Source organism: Giraffa tippelskirchi, chromosome 2, assembly GCF_054371585.1.
Source record: "Giraffa tippelskirchi isolate mGirTip1 chromosome 2, T2T-mGirTip1v1.2.pri, whole genome shotgun sequence".
Taxonomy (NCBI): Eukaryota; Metazoa; Chordata; class Mammalia; order Artiodactyla; family Giraffidae; genus Giraffa; species Giraffa tippelskirchi.
In genome coordinates, this window is record NC_137276.1 from 93,694,623 (window position 1) to 93,716,143 (window position 21,521).

The 21,521-nt window shown below is 45.2% G+C and overlaps 1 protein-coding gene across 1 annotated transcript in view; it reads right to left on the bottom strand.

Moving 5' to 3' along the window:
* Positions 1–21,521, bottom strand: part of CLSTN2 (calsyntenin 2) — a 704,297-nt gene that overhangs the window by 96,696 nt on the left and 586,080 nt on the right. Inside the window, exons 7-8 of the mRNA XM_081573999.1 lie at positions 15,034–15,282; positions 4,102–4,223 (exon numbers count right to left, since the gene is read on the bottom strand). Of these exons, the coding sequence (XP_081430125.1) occupies positions 4,102–4,223; positions 15,034–15,282 (371 nt within the window). The remainder of the gene's footprint in view (positions 1–4,101; positions 4,224–15,033; positions 15,283–21,521) is intronic.

Below are 21,521 nucleotides of genomic sequence, written 5' to 3' on the forward strand. Positions count from 1 at the left end.
TCCCCTTCCACCCTGTCCTTGTGCCCTGACACACAGAAAGCTTACAGTCCCCTGAAGACCCTCCTTTTCATTCTCTCCAAGCTTGGCTACCTGGCTCTACCTCCTCTGAACCCTCCCACCTCTTCCAGAAGCTTTCCCAGGCCCTTATACCCAGGGACGTAGCAGGATCCTCCAGACTGATCCCGACAGACTCCCCCTACCTGGTTCCCTGCCTTCTTCACGTATCACATAGGATTGTACACTGTCTGTTTATGTGTTTGTCTGCCTTGTTGTCATGGATACTTCTAGAGAGCAGAGGCTTTATTTTAGCTGATCTCTGGTATCCAGCAAAGAGTTTGGCACATAGTTTATGCTCAGAATAAATGAGGTCTCATCAGGCAGTAGGACATTTATTATGCTTTTAGAACCCCTAAGGTGGGCCAGCAATTTGAATACACACAGTACATTAGACTGGCTTGAGCCTTTTCCACTCAAGGCCAGAAAGTTTTATAACAGTTACAGAACCACTGGGGGTAAAGTCAGTGAGATCTTTGAAATAGAAAAATTATCAAGATCAAAGCTGAACCTCTGAGATCCAGAGAGTGAAAAAGGGCAAAATTTTAGAATTTTAAAATGTTCCATAAAAATGGATCAAAAGATCAATTAATCACCAGGAGGTTTTAAAAGATCTCGATTTTTCTTCTCTACTTCCCTCTCTTCCTCCCTCATTTTGTCTCTCCTTTCTTTTGATCTCAATATCCATTCATTTTTATGCAAACATTTACTGGACACCAACTGTGTGCTCAGGGCTCTAATCTGCACTAAGAATTTGGAGAGAGTAAGACACAGACCTGCCCTCCAGGATCTTGGCACAAAGTGGGCAGAAAGGCAGGACAAATAAATGGGTAACTAATGTAGGTAAGTATTGGGATGGATTCTGCATGGAGTCTGAGGAGCATGGGGAAGAGGCAAGCTATACAAGAGGTGGCCCAGAATGGCTTCCTGAGGGAGGCAACTTTGTCTGATATACACAGTTTGGCATCAAATGATTTACATCCAAGAAACTTCTGATATGTTTCTGTCTACAGAGAGAAGCTAGAGAGCTAAATAGTGGACAGAGGAATCTGGGCTGGTCTATACATACCACTGGATTGCTAGTATGTGTCTGGTGGAGGTTCCCTAGTCCCACCCACTGTAGCTCCTCTCGGGGTATGGGCAACTGTTAAAGTGAGCTGGGGCTTCTGACCATCAATAGGCAGGCTTTACATTTTTATGTTAATTTCTTTAGTAGAAGAATACTAAAGCTAAATTGTTGTTTGTTGTTTTTGTTTAGTCACTAAGTTGTGTCTGACTCTTTTGCAACCCCATGGACTGGAACCCACCAGGCTCTTCTGTCCATGGGATTCTCCAGGCAAGAATACTGGAGTAGGTTGACATTTCCTTCTCCAGGGAATCTTCCCAACCCGGCGACTGAAACCACGTTTCCTGTATTGGCAGGTGGATTCTTTACCACTGAGCCACCAGGGAAGCCCCGTAAGCTGAACTGCATCCTTTCAAATTCATATGTTGAAGCTCTAACCCCAAACACGGCTGTATTGGAAGAAAGGGTCTAACTTTCATTAGGAGTAATGAAGGTTAAATGAGGTCATCAGGGTGGGGCCCTAGTCCAATAGGGCTCCTGCCTGATAAGGAAAAGGAAAGGTACCCAAGCTCTCTCCACCATGTGAGAACACAGTGAGAAGGCTGCTGTCTACAGCCAGGAAGAAGGTCCTCATGGGGGAAATAGAACTGGCTAGCACCTTGATCTTGGACTTTCCAGCCTCAAGAACTGTGAGAAATAAATCTCTGTTGTTCAGGCCACCCAGGCTGTGGTATTCGGTTATGGCAACCCAAGCTGACTAAGACACGGAAGACAGAGCTTGAGCGAAGTGAAGATTTGACAGTTTCATAGGGTTTCATCAGGATAAACATTTTGCACTTTGCATAATTCCGATCTCCAAATAAAAATTATTTGAAATTTAAAAATGCAAACATTTTGCATTTTAATTAGCACGCTCACCAAAGAGCACTAGAGCATACGGAAAAAGGAGGTCCTGGCCATGTTTATTGTGTGACCTTGGCCAAGTTGCTGGATCATGGTCTCCTGCTCCATATTATCCACCCAGCAGGACTTGGGAGAGATGAGAATGAGCTCTGCACACAGAGTACCTGGCACAGAGCAGGCACACATGAATGGTAGTAAATGAGATCAGAGAAGTTTCAGCTCCTCCTTAAAGTCATCAGTTTGGGAACAGATTTCAGAATTCCTAGATTCACTATAGGGCTTCCTTGTGACTCAGATGATAAGGAATCCACCTGTAATGCAGGAGACCTGGGTTCAAGATCTTTCCTGGGCCAGGAAGATCCCTCAGAGAAGGGAATGGCTACGCGCTCCAGTATTCTTGCCAGAATTCCTTCCTCACCTAGTTTAAATTCCAAAGCCTGTGACTTTCATTTGCCTGTAACAGTGCTTTTCATTCCCATCTTAGGAAATACTGAAGGGCATCTACAATGATCTCAGCCAGTATAGAAATGTTTTTATTAAAACCCCTCACAATATGGAATTTATTCTAATTCACCTCAATTCATATTATGTATTTATAAAAATATCCCATATAAACCATATGGCATTTTAGAAAGTAGCCAAGAGGTTGCTGGGAGATCAGATAAACAATGTCAAGATAGCGCAATTTCTGTAAGGCCCAGAATTCCTAATTCAGAAGAACATATATTAATCCAAATGCCATATTTCCAAAACCCTAGGGTCCAGCAGGATGGGATTTATTGAGAATGGATTAGGCAGTTGCCCCAGGGCTCCCTCAAACATCTTTCCCATCAGCCTGGCATCCTTGACCTTGCCATACTGCCTGATGTCCCACCATTGAGACATTCCCTGAGAGTAATGAATCTCTCTCCTAAAGAGCATATGTCAGTACTTCCATATAGAGGAAGAGCAGTAGCAATCATTCTCGTCTCATGGAAATGAGTTCCTTCTGGCGTGCTTTCCAGTGACACACTCTGAGATCAGCCCCAATGGGTGCCTGGGGCTTCAGCAGAAAAGGGAGTGGGGAGTGGTAGACACAGGTAATAAGGAAAGAGAAGGGAGAGGATTATGAAACATTCAGCCCTAGGCACCATGAGGCAGGTGGCATCCACCTGGAGGGAGAAAAGGAGGTCGAGGGCCCCAGAAGCTATCAGAATATGGGTTGGGCAGAAAGAAAGCAAATAAGAGATGCAGTAGAATGAGCATCATTTCATCTGCTTCATTAAGCAGCACCCATGCTATGACCCTCTTCTCTGCCAACCGCCACACTCCCTCTTGACAATGTAAAACCATTGAACAAAAATGTATGCCCCCCCCCCCAAATCGAAGCAGAGGACAATTCTAGGTTTGCTGCACTGACACTTCTTCAGCAACACAGCCACCCATGGAGGAGAAATGCCACCTCCTCAATCTCCTCACTGCACAGTCCCCAGACATAGACACTTCAAAGCATTTCATTCCAACCAGACACTTCATTTGTCATTGACAAGTACGACACAGCACCCCTTGTGATCACAAGTCAGGAGTCAGAGATTTTCCTGCTTCAGAAGAGAACATGCACTGCTCACAGGGCACTGTGTCACTGATGACTTCAAAGTCCTCAGGCCCCTGCTCTCAACCTGTGTCACCAAAGGCAAGGCTGCACCGTCACCCAAAGGAGAGCATCAAAGAGGAGACACAGAGCATTTGTGACAAAAAGATGTGCTAACAAAGATCAGAAACTGGGCCTGGGGGTCAAGAGGATCAGCTTCTCAGGAGCTCCACGTGGAGCAAGTCGACAAGATGCACACTGGCAAGTCCACTGATGGGTGAAGGTCCCAGCCAGGGTGGTCCTCCCCACTTCCTACTGGTCTTTAAGACGGCAGTTTCCATCCTGACTACAAGACGCTATGTGTCTCCCAGAGTTGATTTTCCTCCAAATCAGCAAGTGACCAGAACCGTGAGATACCTACCCATTCCCATCATCCCTGGACCACATCAACCATCCCTGCAGAGGGGTGGGGGGTGGGGGGTGGGCAGGTGTGAGGTGAGCCCCATACCTGGTCCAGCTTCCAGTGGAACTCTGCGGGGCGGAAGGTGTCTGCCTGGTCAAAATCCTTGCGCAAGAGGAAGACAAGGCGGCAGTTGTGCACGTACAGGGCGTAGTGATGCCGGTTCATTTCTGGAAAGCAGAAAGAGGATTTGAGTGGTGCCAGAATCCCTAAGCCCATCTCCCCTAGAGGAGTCTTCCCAGTTCATCACTTAGCACAACCCCAGAAAACAAAGAAACGGGCATTCTAGTTTTTTTTCTTTTCCAACTGATCTAATGAATAGTTCTAGAACACACATGGTGGAGCTGTCTGAAATGGAAGAGGTAGATTCAAGAAAGCCCACAGAAAACTGCTGCCAAGAAGGCATTCGGGCCTTAAAAACCAACCTTTACTGCATTAGCGCCTGGATAAAATTACATGTGTTTACAAACTTTTTTTTTTTTTGTACATAGACTTCTGGGAGGGCCAAGGACACTCTGACAATCACATCGGCCACTCCAGTTTCCTTTAACACAGCTGGATCCTCCCAGAGTTCTGGGCTCTTATTTTATTTCATCAGGCTTGACAACAGTAACCACAGAGGACGCCTCCATTTCTGTGTGCAGTTAAGGAGAGTTGCCTCACTTCTGGCTGCTGAGAGGAGAGGGCAGGTTGATTTTCCAGCACTAGACACAGTTTCCTGAATTTCCAAGGCAATGAATAAATACTTCTTTCCCAACACACAGACAACAGATGGGACTTTTCTTTTCCCTGCTAAAACTTCCTTTTCTGGTTAAAAAAACAATCAACTGGGTCCCAGCCATGACATCCTTTAGTCACAATATAATAGCCATTGGGAGGGGAGGAGCTGTTCTTTGATCAATACTCAGAGAATTCACACTGTACCACAAAGTACCACATGCAGAAGTCAAGTATGATGCACATGTTCTGTAAGTATTGGGGAAATGAGCAGATACAGCAAGAAGGACATGGGCCCTGGATTCAGAGAGACCTGGAGTGAAGCCATACCTCTGGATGATGCTGGAAAAGTAATTCAACCTCTTAGAGGCTTGATTTCCTTAGCTGTATCATGACAGGGATGCTGGATTACCCTAATGTGTCACGAGAATAGGATGTTGTGATTGATTGATTTTTGCACATCCTGTACACACCTTGCTTATGGAGGAATAAGTGGGAGGAATCAACACCAAATCCTACTTCAAGGCATGGGCTCCGAGTTGGTTTCAGCCAAAGGGGCTCCTGAAACACCCCCTGCCACAGTGTTTGGTTCAGAACCCAGGTCCACATCTAGCACTGCAGACCATTCTCCTGGCCATGGGGCTTCTGTCAGGAAAGTGACTCGAGTCAGGCCAGTGACTCTGGAGCTGTTCTAAGTAGTCTAGGAAAGAACTCTCTCCCTCTTTTAGCACCTAGCATGAAGAGACCCCCATCTCTTTCAAGAAGTTGCAGTATATACTGGGAGGCTTGGAGCTGCTGCAGCCATGTTTGCTAACATGAAATTGATACATATAAGGTGGCAGATCTGAAAAATTGTGGAGAAAAGCAGCCAGGACCTTGATCACACTTTATCAGAAGCTGTCTGTCTTAGCTCTAGCACTTTTAGTTACAAGAAGCCCACATTCCCTTTATAATTTTGATTTTTAATCATCCAATATCAGTTTGCTCTGTATTTCCCATTCCTTGTAACTGAAAGCATCTTAATTGATACAATGAGGAAATGTGTATAAACCATATGCCCAGAACAGATGTTCAATGGCTGTTGGTTATGATAAGGACTACTACACTGCCTCCTGACCATGACAACATAACAGAGTAGAGTCAGATGCTGTTTTCACAAAAGCATTACCATTCTTCAGGATGCAACCAAAAGATGGACAGGAGAATGGTCAGTTGCCAAATGTGGCAGTATTGATCAAGGCCAATATTCAGGTGACTACTTGGTCTTTATATTGTTGAAATACACAGACCTGGTTATAGGAATTTTACTAACCAGTTCTTGTCTCCCACACTATTGCCTAACTGATTTCCTGTAGTTTCTATGGATAACTGTTAGGAAGATACAGAAAGATTTCTCCCCTTGAGCTTCATTTGGCATCAGGAGAGGTTGATGCAAGGACAGACCTCATGGGAGGTTTACAGCATCTCCTGGCCTCCCTCCAGAGGTCCCCCTCCCCCACCCTCTGTTAGCTGGATCCCTGGAGTCACCACCCACACCAGGGTAACTGGTCCCTCAATGCCTTAGTGACATGATACACTCAGAATTCAGCTCCTCTTTTGCTGTCCTTCAGTGTTCTCCCCGGAAGCCCCCCTCCTTCTCCTTGCCCACATCTCTGGCATATCTTAAAGGCTTCTTGGCACTGTCAGATATTAAAGTAGTCCAGAAAGGTTCTCTCCAAATCAAATACCAGAGTGTCATTAGTTAAAAGATCTTCCCCACTCAGCCTTGTCCGTGGCTCATTGGCCACCAGTGGGGAAAAGACTCTTCTTGTCCCACTGCCTCCTCCCCCAAACTCCTCCCAGCTCCAGTCTTGGTCAGGGGCAGGGAAGGCAGATCAGGAGAGAAGTGGAGTCTCTTTAAAGAGGCAATGGACTTTTTCATTTTCTCAGGGATGTCCAGTGTCCTCTGTCATGTGGGTCTACATACGGGTTCCTTTACGGGTGCGTTGGCTAGTTTTTGGAGAGGCTTTGCAGGGATCACCTGTAGCCATGAAACTGGGTGTGGGCCCTGGTTAAAAAATGTTTTCAGCCCTTCTCCCCCCACCACCCCTTCAATCCCTAATAAGAACACCCTCAATAAGAAAGGGTCTGTTACAATCTTCACATAGGAGTTGATCTGATACATGACACAGTCCTGTTCCGGACAGCAGGGGCATTCACACAACTTCCATTCCCACCTTTGTTGGCTCTTACCTCTCCCTTTGGAGAAGGAAATGGCAACTCACTCCAGTATTCTTGCCTGGAGAATCCCATGGACAGAGGAGCCTGGCAGGCTACAGTCCATGGGGTCTCAAGAGTCGGACACGACTTAGTGACTAAACCACCACCACCACCGCCTCTCCATTACTTCTCGAAGCCATGCTTTTCATGATTCCTTTCATGATTTTCATGATACCTTTCATGATCTTGGCTCCTGCCCTCGGTTACTTATCCCTGCCCCCTTGCCAATCTGCTTCTCCTACTGGATTCCCTCTTCCTGGGACTCAACCCTCTTGGCTCCAGTCTCAACCATTTCTAGATGTCCATTTGGTTCCCATGAATAAGAATAAAAACACTGATGTTCTGCTAAACTGTAGTAGGGCAGCCCTTCCCCCTGCTGCCCCTCGCTCCTCACTGCTCCCCCCTCAGAGGCAGCCCCCATTAGCCTCTTGCTCTCAGATCATCTGGGCAAGAGTCAGAGCCAGGTCCACCTTTCCTGCACCCTAAACTCCTAGGACACAAGTCACACTTGCCCAGAGCTCCCCTGGGCTCTGCTCCGACAGCAGCCTGGAACAGAAGTAAAAGTGTTTGCAGCTCAGCCAACAGGCAGGTGGGAATCTCATTCCCACCTCCTCTCTACTTTAGACAACTTTGGTCCCTCTGAGAGGTTTTCGGGGCACCTCTGGATGTGTGAGAGCATCCTTTCCTTGTCCCGTAGGCTGAGGGACCATCCTAGGACTCTCTACCAGGCTGGCAACTCTGCCCCCAACACTTGGTGATTTCTGGACTGGTTGGCCCCTCTGTCTTAGAAGGCCCTGTATGAAAGTAGCTGGCACTGCAAGTGGCACATCATATTCAAATGAAACTCAGAGGCAGCGAGAGGGCTGATGCCAGGAAGAAAGGGTCCCACAGGAGGGGCGGGTGTGTGGGGGGAGAGGAGTTTCTAAGAGAGGCCAGGAAAGGACATCGCTCACACCAGGAATGGAGAGATAGGGCCAACAAAGGTGGGCTTGGAGGGAGCACAAGTGCCCCTCACAATACCATGTGTTAGAGCCATTGCTATGTATTTACCTAACCTTGTATCCTCACTCTTAGAAACATGGCCTAAGCCATACTGCTGCTTCTCTCATGGTCAGATGGAACACTGAGATCAAATTCTCACCAGAAAACTGTGAGTATGTGGCTTGCTGGTCTAGCTAATAAAACCTTTCTGTGTTCAACCCTCTATTCTAACTTTCTGTTCCGTGGTTGAAAATGGCAGTGACAAGTGATGGAAGGATCTCGAGTCCCCGAATGACTGGGCAAAGCTGAGCCTCACCCAGCAGCTCCATCTTGGGCTGCTGGACAGTGACAGGAGGGAAAACTAATGAAAGGGTGTTAGTCATCGTGAGGCTTCTTGGTGGTTGTGCTGAGAGTGTTTTTTTTCTTTTATAAAACTGAAATTAACCCTTGATAGCTAATCAGTTCTGTTATCCAACTATTAATAAACTACTTCATCATAGGCTAGCATTGGTGAGTTTTACTTCGGAAACTAGTGCAATTTTCATGAAGGGCAATTTTGTAATTTATATCAATAGCCTTTCTAACATTTATTGGGTTGACCAAAAAGTTTGTTTGGTTTTTCTCCATAACATCTTATGGGAAAAAACCAAATGAACTTTCTGGCCAACTCAATATATTCTTTAACTCAATAATTCAGCTTCTGGTCAGGAAATAATCAGAACTATCCATACAGGTATATATAAGAATGCTTATTATATATTGCAATAATGCCGATTACAGCATTGTTTCAGTTGCATTTAAAAGGAAACAATCTAAATGTCTAACAAAAGGGAGCCAGTTAAATGAAGTATAATAAAGCCTCATGACTGTCATGTAATTCATATTTTTAAAGGATAATTTATCACATAGAGAAATGACCTGGTACATGTAATGTTATTTAAGAGAAACATAATGGTATCACAGGTATTATAAAAATAGATTTAAAATTGTAAGAATACTCTATATACATAGAAATAAAAATAAGATTTCATTTCATAGTGAAATATGCCAACTGTTATCAGAAAATGCCTCCAATTATTAGAATTTTAGGTGACTCATATATTTTTCCTACTTTTCTGTGATTTTTAGGTTACTTGCTATAAACATGTGTTGCTTTTATAACTTGACAATTCTTTTCCTGATACATAAAAGCCCTAATCAAGCTTTAGTTGATCCTGACAATTTTTTTTATTAAGGGGAGGAGATATATATAGGTTTATTTTCAAGTCAGAGAAATGAGAAAATCTTCCCCATCTCTTTTGTGCCAGTGTTGAGTTGATTGGCCCAGTGTTATTTCATGCTGAGGCCAAAGCTTCAGCAGTGCCACAACTTGCTGGTTGAAGGGGCTGAAATGCCTATTGGGGGTGCTACTCTGATGAAAGTGAGGCATCATCATCTAATGCAGAGTTTTCAGCCATGGCTACACGAAAGAATCCCCCAGACGCTGACTCATTGAGCTGGGGCAGGGCCCTGGCATCTATTTTTATAGGGCCACCAGGTTATTCTAGTGTATAGTTAGGGTTGAGAGCTGCTGTTCCAATAGCATGGTCCTGAAATGTGTAATTAGTCCTGAATATTCATTGGAAGGACTGATGCTGAAGCTGAAACTCCAATACTTTGGCCACCTGATGCAAGAACTGAGTCACTGGAAAAGACCCTGATGCTGGGAAAGATTGAAGGCGGGAGGAGAAGGGAATGACAGAGAACGAGATGGTTGGATGGCATCACCGACTCAATGGATGTGAGTTTGAGTAAACTTTGGGAATTGGTGATGAACAGGGAGGCCTGGCGTGCCGCAGTCCGTGGGGTTGCAAAAAGTCGGACATGACTGAGTGACTGAACTGAACTGAAACATGAGCCAGAGGAACTAGGGCTAAGCCTGTTTCTTTGGCTATCAGTTGTGTTATCTTAGGTTAGTTGCTCAACCTTTCATATTCCAGTTTCCTTTTCTGGAAGCCCAAAGGTCTCTATCTGTCTGACCTGCCTCCCAAGGGCATTTGATACATTTTAGAAAGGACTCCGTGTGTGGCTGCTAACCCCAGCTGGGGATGCTTTGCATTTGGGGTCCTGGGTTCATGATGGAAGCACCCTGCCAGGCACTGCAAAGATGGGGCCACAGGGTGGTTCCTGGGGTCCTGGGCTGAGCTTTGAACCCAGTCCCAATCTCCAGTGGCACCTTACGCAGGTCTGCGGGGCCCTTCCTAGAGGAAGATTCCAGGAAAACCAATCCTTGGCCCTGGCTTTGACACCTTACACCTAGGAAAATGGGCAACTTCCTTTGTCTCAGTTTCTACATCCAAAAAACACTTTAACATGTAATGCAAAGATTAGTGAAATAGGAAATGTGGGGTCCTGATAATAATAGAATGTGGAATAAAACCAGAAATAATAATGACAGTGACAACCACATTGAGTAAATTGGCACTGATTTTATGTCTGGATCTGCTAAGTGATTTCATACATTGTCTCATGTTTATCTCCCCCATTTTACATATGGGAAAACTGAATTGAAGCTGAGTAGCAAGCAAGTTCTCAAAGGTCATATGTTAAATAGTGGGAAATCTTCCATGTGAACTGCGGCGGTCCAGCGACAGAGCTGAGCATGCAGACTTCCTTCTCTCCTGTCTTCTCACTACACCATGGGCTGCTGTTATTTATTTGAAGTACTTTAACAAGAGTAGCATTTGAAATGGAAAACTGTGGGCATCAAATTTTCATAAGATATCAGAGTATTTGTGTGTGTGTGTCTTTACATGTGGGGTGTGATGAGCAGAACATGGGGTTGGAGTTAGCTGGAGCTAAGCTTACCTTCCAGTTCTGATATCTACTTGCTATATAATTTGGGACAAGCTACTTAACCTCTCAAGGATGTTTCCTTATCCTTAAAACAGAAAACACAATATTGCTTTTATAAAGTCAATTGTAGAGATGTGAGACACTGTTTGGAACAGGAAGAGCTAACACAGATTGCACTTCCTGTGTGTCAGGTACTGTTCTAAAGCTCTATACGTACATAAAGTCACTTAATTCTGATAAAAAACCTTATGAGGTAGATCAGTTCAGTTCAGTTCAGTTCATCTCAGTCATGTCCGACTCTTTGCGACCCCATGAACCGCAGCACGCCAGGCCTCCCTGTCCATCACCAACTCCCGGAGTTTACCCAAACTCAGGTCCATCAAGTCGGTGATGCCATCCAGCCATCTCATCCTCTGTCGTCCCCTTCTCCTCCTGCCCTCAATCTTTCCCAGCATCAGGGTCTTTTCCAATGAGTCAGCTCTTCGCATCAGGTGGCCAAAGCATTGGAGTTTCAGCCTCAGCATCAGTCCTTCCAATGAACACTCAGGACTGATCTCATTTAGGATGGACTGGTTGGATCTCCTTGTAGTCCAAGGGACTCTCAAGAGTCTTCTCCAACACCACAGTTCAAAAGCATCAATTCCTCAGCACTCAGCTTTCTTTATAGTCTAACTCTAACACCCATACATGACCACTGGAAAAACCATAGCCTTGACTAGACGGAATTTGTTGGCAAAATAATGTCTCTGCTTTTTAATATGCTACCTAGGTTGGTCATAACTTTCCTTCCAAGGAGTAAGCGTCTTTTAATTTCATGGCTGCATTCACCATCTGCAGTGATTTTTGAGCCCAGAAAAATAGTCAGCCACGGTTTCCACTGTTTCCCCATATATCTGCCATGAAGTGATAGGACCAGATGCCATGATCTTAGTTTTCTGAATCTGATCTTAGTTTTTTCATTCTCCTCTCTCACTTTCATCAAGAGGCTCTTTAGTTCTTCTTCACTTTCTGCCATAAGGGTGGTATCATCCGCATATCTGAGGTTATTGATATTTCTCCTGGCAATCTTGATTCTAGCTTGTGCTTCCTCCAGCCCAGCGTTTCTCATGATGTACTCTGCATAGAAGTTAAATAAGCAGGGTGACAATATACAGCCTTGACGTACTCCTTTTCCTATTTGGAACCAGTCTGTTGTTCCATGTCCAGTTCTAACTGTTGCTTCCTGACCTGCATACAGGTTTCTCAAGAGGCAGGTGAGGTGGTCTGGTATTCCCATCTCTTGAAGAATTTTCCACAGTTTATTGTGATCCACAGAGTCAAAGGCTTTGGCGTAGCCAATAAAGCAGAAATAGATGTTTTTCTGGAACTCTCTTGCTTTTTCGATGATCCAGCAGATATTGGCAGTTTGATCTCTGGTTCCTCTGCCTTTTCTAAAACCAGCTTGAACATCTGGAAGTTCGTGGTTCACATATTGCTGAAGCCTGGCTTGGAGAATTTTGGGCATTACTTTGCTAGCATGTGAGATGAGTGCAATTGTGCGGTAGTTTGAGCATTCTTTGGCATTGCCTTTCTTTGGGATTGGAATGAAAACTGAACTTTTCCAGTCCTGTGGCCACTGCTGAGTTTTCCATATTTGCTGACATATTGAGTGCAGCACTTTCACAGCATCACCTTTGAGGATTTGAAATAGCTCAACTGGAATTCCATCACCTCCACTAGCTTTGTTCGTAGTGATGCTTTCTAAGGCCCACTTGACTTCACATTCCAGGATGTCTGGCTCTAGGTGACTGATCACACTATCATGATTATCTAGGTCATGAAGATCTTTTTTGTACTGTTCTTCTGTGTATTCTTGCCACCTCTTCTTAATCTCTTCTGCTTCTGTTAGGTCCATACCATTTCTGTCCTTTATTGAGCCCATCTTTGCATGAAATGTTCCCTTGGTATCTCTAATTTTCTTGAAGAGATCTCTAGTCTTTCCCATTCTATTGTTTTCCTCTATTTCTTTGCACTGATTGCTGAGGAAGGCTTTCTTATCTCTCCTTGCTATTCTTTGGAACTCTGCATTTAGATCGGTATATCTTTCCTTTTCTCCTTTGCTTTTCACTTCCCATCTTTTCACAGCTATTTGTAAGACCTCCTCAGACAGCTATTCTGCTTGTTTTCATTTCTTTTTCTTGGGGATGGTCTTGATTCCTGTCTCCTGTACAATGTCACGAACCTCCATCCATAGTTCATCAGGTATTCTGTCTATCAGATCTAGTCCTTTAAATCTATTTCTCACTTCTACTGTATATTCAGAAGGGATTTGATTTAGTTCATACCTGAATGGTCTAGTGGTTTTCTCTACTTTCTTCAGTTTCAGTCTGAATTTGGCAATAAGGAGTTCATGATCTGAGCCACAGTCAGCTCCTGGTCTTGTTTTTGCTGACTGTATAGAGCTTCTCCATCTTTGGCTGCAAAGAATATAATCAATCTGATTTCAGTGTTGGCCATCTGGTGATGTCCATGTGTAGAGCCTTCTCTTGTGTTTTTGGAAGAGGGTGTTCGCTATGACCAGTGCATTCTCTCGGCAGAACTCTATTAGCCTTTGCCCTGCTTCATTCTGTACTCCAAGGCCAAATTTGCCTGTTATTCCAGGTGTTTCTTGACTTCCTACTTTTGCATTCCAGTCCCCTATAATGAAAAGGACATCTTTTGGGGGTGTTAGTTCTAGAAGGTCTTGTAGGTTTTCATAGAACTGTTCAACTTCAGCTTCTTCAGCGTTACTGGTCGGGGCGTAGAGTTGAATTACCGTGATATTGAATGGTTTGCCTTGGAAACGAACAGAGATCATTCTGTCATTTTTGAGATTGCATCCGAGTACTGCATTTTGGACTCTTTTGTTGACTATGATGTCTACTCCATTTCTTCTAGGGGATTCCTGCCCACAGTAGTAGATATTATGGTCATCTGAGTTAAATTCACCCATTCCAGTCCATCTTAGTTCACTGATTCCTAGAATGTCGATGTTTACTCTTGTCATCTCCTGTTTGGCCACTTCCAATTTGCCCTGATTCATGGACGTAACATTCCAGGTTCCTATGCAATATTGCTCTTTACAGCATCGAATCTTGCTTCTGTCACCAGTCACATCCACAACTGGGTGTTGTTTTTGCTTTGGCTCCATCCCTTCATTCTTTTTGTAGTTATTCCTCCACTGATCTCCAGTAGCATATTTGGGCACCTACCGACCTGGGGAGTTCATCTTTCAGTGTCCTATCTTTTTGCCTTTTTATACTGTTCATGGGGTTCTGAAGGCAAGAATACTGAAGTGGTTTGCCATTCCCTTCTCCAGTGGACCACATTCTGTCAGACCTCTCCACCATGACCTGTCCATCTTGGGTGGCCCCACACGTAATGGCTTAGTTTCATTGAGTTAGACAAGGCTGTGGTCCATGTGATCAGATTGGCTAGTTGTCCGTGATTGTAGTTTCAGCCTGTCTGCCCCCTGATCCCCTCTCTCAGTGCCCACCGTCTTACCTGGGTTTCTCTTACCTTGGACGTGGGGTCCTATGAGGTAGATCATACTATTAATACTATTAATAAAATGCATGTTTTATAGACTGGGAAATTGAGGCACAGAGAGGTTAAACAACTTGCTCAAGATTACACAGCCAATAAGTGGTGGAGCAAGCTGTGAATCCCCTTATACATACTTAGCATGCTGAAAAATAGCTAACAAGACTTAGCTATCCTTATTATGCACAGCAGTGATTTTCAAACTACTGTTGTAAGTTAGCAGGACCCTTTCATTGAAAATGATCTTAATGGAAATATGCCTATATATAATACAGTGAAGGTGGAGCTGCTTTGCTTGAATTAAAGATGAAATCTCCTCCCTCACCCTCAACCCCTGGTCTAGCAGCCCTAAGTTACTTCTGGGGAGGCTGAGGTTCTGAAGAACCCAGTCTGAAAACCACCAATGCCACCTTTTCGATTCTTTTGTGTCTGTACCCTACCTCCCATTTGTAGTCTTGCCCTACCCCAAGCCCAGGAAGTCAGCAGGCGGAAAACCAGAGACCAGAATATTTTCCCAGGTCTCCTCTCATACTCCTGTTTTTCTCTCACACTCTTGGTGGCCGTGGCCATGCCTGACCAGCTGGGACATAATGGACAGCTGCGAGGAGAGCTGGATGCGAGGCTCACCGGTTTTATCCGAGTTGCAGAGGATGGTTTCCTTCTCGGCTCTCACGCCAGGGCTGGGGCCGTGCTTCATCCACATGGTGATAGTGAACTGGTCGGTCAGGTTCTTGGGCACAACTCCATCAGGGATCTTGGCACCCTGCCTGCCATCGAACTTGAAGATCATTTCACTGCTGTCCACCAGCAGTCCTGTGGTCCAGTTGGTGGCAGCACTGGGGGATGGCAAGAGGTCAATGATGCCAGAGGAGGCTCCTACAGGGGGTGGGGACAGAAAGAACAACGGGTTATTCCTCCCAGGCCAGGTGTCCTCATGTTCTGTTTTCTGCTCTCAGGTTCACAATGAATTAATCTGCGTACTCACCCAGAGCTAAGAGCTCAGCCCTGAGCTAGGTGACTTGGGAAAAGAAGGGTTAAATGCCATCCTTGCCCAAGTTGCCTATGGTGGCTTGGGGAGGCATCAGTAACTTACAGACAAAAGTATTGCATGTGGGAAAACAGAGTGCAATTAACCATTATACAAGAAAAAAAGTGCTGAAGGAATTTAGAGAAATGAGATTACCCTGGGGGCTTCGATAAGCAGGCAAGGTTCCTGGAGAAGGCCAGGGCTTGATTCCAATTGATGGATTCATTCACGCACTTATCCATTCATTAACCCGTCAGCCATTTATTGAGCACCGACCAGGTGCCAAGACCCCTCCTGGGTGCTGGCAAAGTAAAAGTGAATCAGCGCAGTCCCTGACCTGGAGGAGCTTGGTCCCCACAAATTGATGGACACCTGGGATGCAGGGAGATCAGGGTTGTGATAGAGGACACACAACCAGATTCCAAGAGGAGTGTGAATCACTCTGCACTCATCACACTTTTTTCCAATCATTTGTTTAGGCCAAATGGTATAGGGGTTGAGAACACGGGTTCCGAAGTTGGCAGAACTTAAATCTGACGCCTGGTGGTGGCCTGACTTTCTAGCCTCGTGACTGTGAGCAGAGACTTCACCTTTCTGACCCTCCAACCCCTTCTCTGCCACCTGCCCTCCAAGGTGTCGTGGGGACTGGATGAGAGACTGCATCCTGGCTTGACATTGTGCTTGGCACACCATGAGTGGAGCTCACTCTACGTTAGCTATAACTCCATCGTTATTATTAGAGTTATGATTTCTGCTACCACTACGACTCCAGGCTAAGGATAACCTGAGGCAGTAGCAGTGCGATAGGCAGATTTGTGTTTTGGAAGAATTACACCAACAGCTTTGTGGAGGGTGGAGCTGAGTGAGCCAGAGGAGCTGGCCCAGAAGGTAGAATGACACAGCTAGGTGGGTAACTGGGCTGCCGTGGCCTTTTCCCTGAAGCTCAGGTGCTGCCAGCAGTGTTCTTGGCACCCTTATGCTCTGCAGAGGAGCAGAGCTCAGTACACAGGGGACGGGGAAGGTTGAGGGCTTCCTAATACCAGGGAACAAGAACCAGGGAGTCCAGGGTGTGCCTGGTGCACGGGACCAGGTGTGTGAGGCTCCCTCTTGGCACAGTACCAACCAGGCGGTCATAAATGGGTTTAATGGACAGCAGTTATGTGTATATAACCTACCATTTGTCAGGGATCACTGGACTTCTGAATTCTGTATATCAGAGACTCATCTCACCTGGGGACTGCGTTCCAGCCTCGGCCACCACAAACATCCCCTAGAGTTGAAATGACCCTTGAAAATTCCTCAGAAAGGTGCCATATTAGAAACCAATGTACTTTGAAAATGTTTCACCCAGCCAGTTTTCTCTCTAACCTTGGAACACATACCTATTAGTTTGCAACTGAAGGTTGGCTGCGTGAAACATTTGTATCCTTAGAGCCAGCTGCTCTGCTTAGCTGGTGAGAAGCTCACCTTAGGAGAGGCCTCCGGGGAACTACAGTGTCTGAGATGTAGGGGGTGGAGATTCCAGTCTCTTAATTCACAGTCACCCTGCGGCAGTGGCACCCCACTCCAGTACTCTTGCCTGGAAAATCCCATGGACAGAGGAGCCTGGTGGGCTGCCGTCTATGGGGCTGCACAGAGTCGGACAAGACTGAAGCGACTTAGCAGCTGCAGCTATGCTTATCAAGGGGAATCGTGGGCAGTCTGTTACTAACAAGCATGTTTCTTAGGGCTTTTGCCTGGTAGCATGCCTGACACATAGTAGGTGCTCCATTAATGTTTATAACTGCCTTTCCTTCTGCAGAGTACCTCTGTGAGATGCTTCTGGCCCCTACTCAATACCCACTGAGCTTATTCATCCAGCCTCTAGTCCATACCCTGCATCTCTCATCAATATTTACTTGTTGGGATTTCCCTGGTGGTCCAGAGGCTAAGACTCGGTGATCACAATGCAAGGGGGCCAGGGTTCAATCCCTGGTCAGGGACTAGATCCCACATGCCACAACTAAACTTGCATGACACAACTAAAACCCGGTGCAGCCAAGTAAATAAATATTAAAAAAGAAATTTTATTTGTTCTCATCCATACTCCTAGAGCCTTATTTGATATCCATTTTACTTATCTGATAAGCTAGTTCACACTAACATTTTAATGACTAGCAAAGCCTTCAGGGCTATGAACGTCCCCAGGTATTTGAAAGAAAGAAATCTACCAAGGAAGTGGTAGGTAAAGATTTGGGGATAGTTGGGGAGTGGGACATACGTGGTCTTTGGGATAAGTTCATTTTCCTAGAATCTCTCAGAATAATGCAACCTGGTAACAACTTCTCTGTCCCATAAATGAGTTGGTTCGGACACCAGGATTTGTCCAGGATAACAGCTGGTGACTAGGGCTCACACAGAATGTGTGTCATTCCTTAAATTTCAGGTGGCCAGGGAGATGCAGGCTGATCATGCAGGGCTCCTGACTTCTAGCTCAAGCCAGTGCTCCCAACACAATCTGGCAGGGCCCAATACAGGGATGTGTGTTTGGCCGTTATCAAGGTCAGCTTCGCCACCACACCAGGGAACCAGGATGACACTGACATAGCTCAAAGCTCCACCTCTTGAGCTTCCCTTTTGATTGAGGACCTTGCTGTTGCTAAGGAGCCAGTGTTCCTGCAGAATTCACTAGTCATTTAGGCTAGTGAAGGAGCTGATTGCTAATTTTCCCCAAAGCAAGTTTGGATAGAGGGAGGGAGGTTTAGAGCAAGGATGAGGTGGAGGGTGATGGAGAGAAAACAGAAAGAAAAAGTTAGGAGGAACAATTGGTTACACGTCATTTTATGTATGTGTATTTAGGGAACTTTACTTTTCATAGTTACAGACCTTTATTATTTTTTTTGACATTGATTTACAATGTTATGTTAGTTTGTGCTGTATAGCAAAATGATTCAGTTATCTATATGTATACATTATTTTTTATATTCTTTTCCATTATGGTTTATCGCAAGATATCGAATATAGTTCCCTGTGCTATACAGTAGGATCTTGCTTATCCATCTTATACGTAATAGTTTATTTCTGCTAAACCCAAACTCCCACTCTATCCCTTCTCCACACCCTCTACTCCTTGGTTTAAGTGCAAGTCTGTTTTCTATGTCTGTGAGTCTGTTCCTGTTTTGTAGATAAGTTTCTTTGTGTTAGATTCCACATATAAGTGATATCATATGATATTTGTCCTTCTCTGTCTGACTTACTTTACTTAGTGTGACAATCTTTCGGTCCCTCCATGTTCCTAGAGATGGCTGTAGTGCTGCTATGAATATAGGGGTGCATACATCTTTTGAATTATACTCTCAACAGACATTTATTCTTATTTTCCTTGGAACATTTTATTGGACACTGAGTGGGTCCAGACTTGAGTTAAGTATTCAATGCTTTTTTTTTAGTTATTCATCTAAGTGGTGGATATTATTGTGATTCCAGTTTATAGTAAGAAATCCGAGGCCCAGCAGGCCCAGGATCACAGCCAGCGAGTGAGTGGACCCATCATCAGAACTTTCCAGCCCCAAAGCCTACACTCCCCACTGCACCACCTCAATCAACCTGGAGGAATATCTTATCATCTCCTGCACATTAAAAAAAAAAGGAAGTATAGTGATTTGTAATATTGTGTTAGTTTCAGGTGTATAGCAAAGTGATTTGGTTACATATATATATGTATGTATCTATACACTTTTTTTGATTCTTCTCCATTATAGTTTATTATAAGATAGTGAATATAGCTCCCTTTGCTATACTGTAAAACCCTGCTGTTATCAACTTTACATATGGTAGTGTACATCTGTTAATCCCATTTTCCCCAATTACCCACTCCCAACCTCCTATACATTTACAAACATGGAAACTGAGGTCCAGAAAGGGGAAATAACTTGACCAGGATCACAAAGCCACACAGCTAGTTAGAGGCAGGCCCAGCTGTCAGACACCTGGTGATATTCTTTCTACCATACAGCACAGTGTCCTGCCAAGCTCAGCCCAGCTCCCAGGACCCCATCTCCCTGTACAGGTGGCTGTCCACAGAAAGGCACGTGCCCTGGCAAGACCATTGATGTCATCCCTGATGAGGGAAACAGCATGTCACTCTGCCCAGCCCACAGATGTTGCCTTCAGGAAAGCATGACACTGTGTTTCACTAGATGGTGCAGACTTCCACAGACTTAACTGATTGTATTTCATTTTCTAGGGGCTTCCCAGGTGGCTCAGTGGTAAGGAATACACCTGCCAATGCAAGAGGCTCGGGTTCGATCCCTGGGTCAAGAAGATCCCATGGAGGAGGACATGGCAACCCATTCCAGTATCCTTTCTTGGAGACTCCATGGGCAGAGTCTAGTGGGCTATAGTCCATGGGATTGCAGAGTCAGACATGACTTAGCGACTGAGCAACAATTTCATTTTCTGGTGCACTTAAATAAAATGAGAGAGATTTCTTTTGTCCTAAAGTTCTCTCTCCTCTCCCCAGGGTATCCCACGGAAAGCAGTGGGTAAACAGGATGCATAACTTGCAAAGAGAGTGTGGCATGGTCTGCATATTGGGGTATATTTAAGATGCAAAGATCCCTGGGACCCACTGGGCTGCTGAGAGCTCATACTGGTCTGGTGCACAGAAACTGTGGCCTGAGTGTAAGGGGATTGTAACCAGAAATGAAGTCTGCTTTGAGGTCTCTGAGCCCTATCAAGGTGGAGAAGCCTCACCGAGCCAGCAAGTAGATAAAGACAGGGGTGAATCAGGCAGGTTTCAGGACACACAGTGGAGTGAGAACCCACATGGAGCCTGGGGGCGGGGGTCACCATCTGGTCTTTTCTAATGTTTACTTATTTATTTGGCTGCACTGGGTCTTAGTTCTGGCACATGGGGTCTTTAGTTGTGGCATGTGGGATCTAGTTCCCTGACCAGGAATTGAAGCCAGACCCCCTGCATTGGGAGCAGGGAATCTTAGCCACTGGACCACCAGGGAAGTCCCTAGACCTCTTAACTGTAGGGTTTGTGTGCTGTTCTTCACCAAGGATGGCCTTGGTGAAGGCAGAGTGCTCTCAGCATTTCACAGTGGGCCTCTGGCCATGGTGACAGACATGGAGCCTCAGTCATGCCTCCTTATGGTCCACAATGGGATGCAGAAAGGGATGGAGGGAAGGGGAGGATCTCAGGGGAGAGGAACCATTGGAGTCAAGGACACAGGCCTCATTCTGTAGCATCTTCTATGATTAGCAACATCAAATCCATATTTTTTCATTACATGCTTATATAATGTCTTAGTTATGCCAGGCACTGTGGTGGGAATACAGCAATGAACCATGCAGCAATGGCCCTACCTCTAGAGACCCAATGGAAAGTCTTTTATTTTTGGTGGGTGGAATAGTTCATTGGTAGAAAGTCTTGGTGGAAGCCAGGGAGGCCCTCTTGACAAAGGCCATACTTGAACTGCATTAACTGCATGATGGTAGAAAGCATTCTTCTGTTCTTAACGTGCTTCAGTGACTCACTGATCACAGTTGGCTGTGTGACTTGCTCTGACCAAGAAAATGTGAATGCAAATGATATGTGCCACTTTAGGGCAGAAACTTTATGAGCCAGTCCAAGGTTCACCACATGTATTTTTTCCATCTGCCATGAGATCAACAATATTCTAGATAGAGGCTATTCTGTTAGCCTGGATCCTGGTGGGAAACCAACATGGTACAGAGCCACAGTCAATCCAAGAAGGACATGTGGTAGGAATGGAAATTAACTTTTGTTATTTTAAGCCGACCGACTTTGGAATCATTTGTTACTACAGCCTCACTTGCCCTGTCCTGACTGATACTGCATGAGTGACTGACAGCAGTGGCTACCATAACCACTTTTCTATCTGCATACCTTCAGGATGGAGGTGGAGGACTTCTTGATGTCCTTTCCAAAGCTCACAGCCTGTTGATCCTACCATCAGATTACCCTTCCACCTCTGGAATCCTAGACAAAGTGCTTCTTCAAAGGCCTTGGAATCTCCAGGCGAAGCAAGCTGAGCTTTGGATGAAGATGGTCAGCCATACTATTGGGGCAGGGCCATGT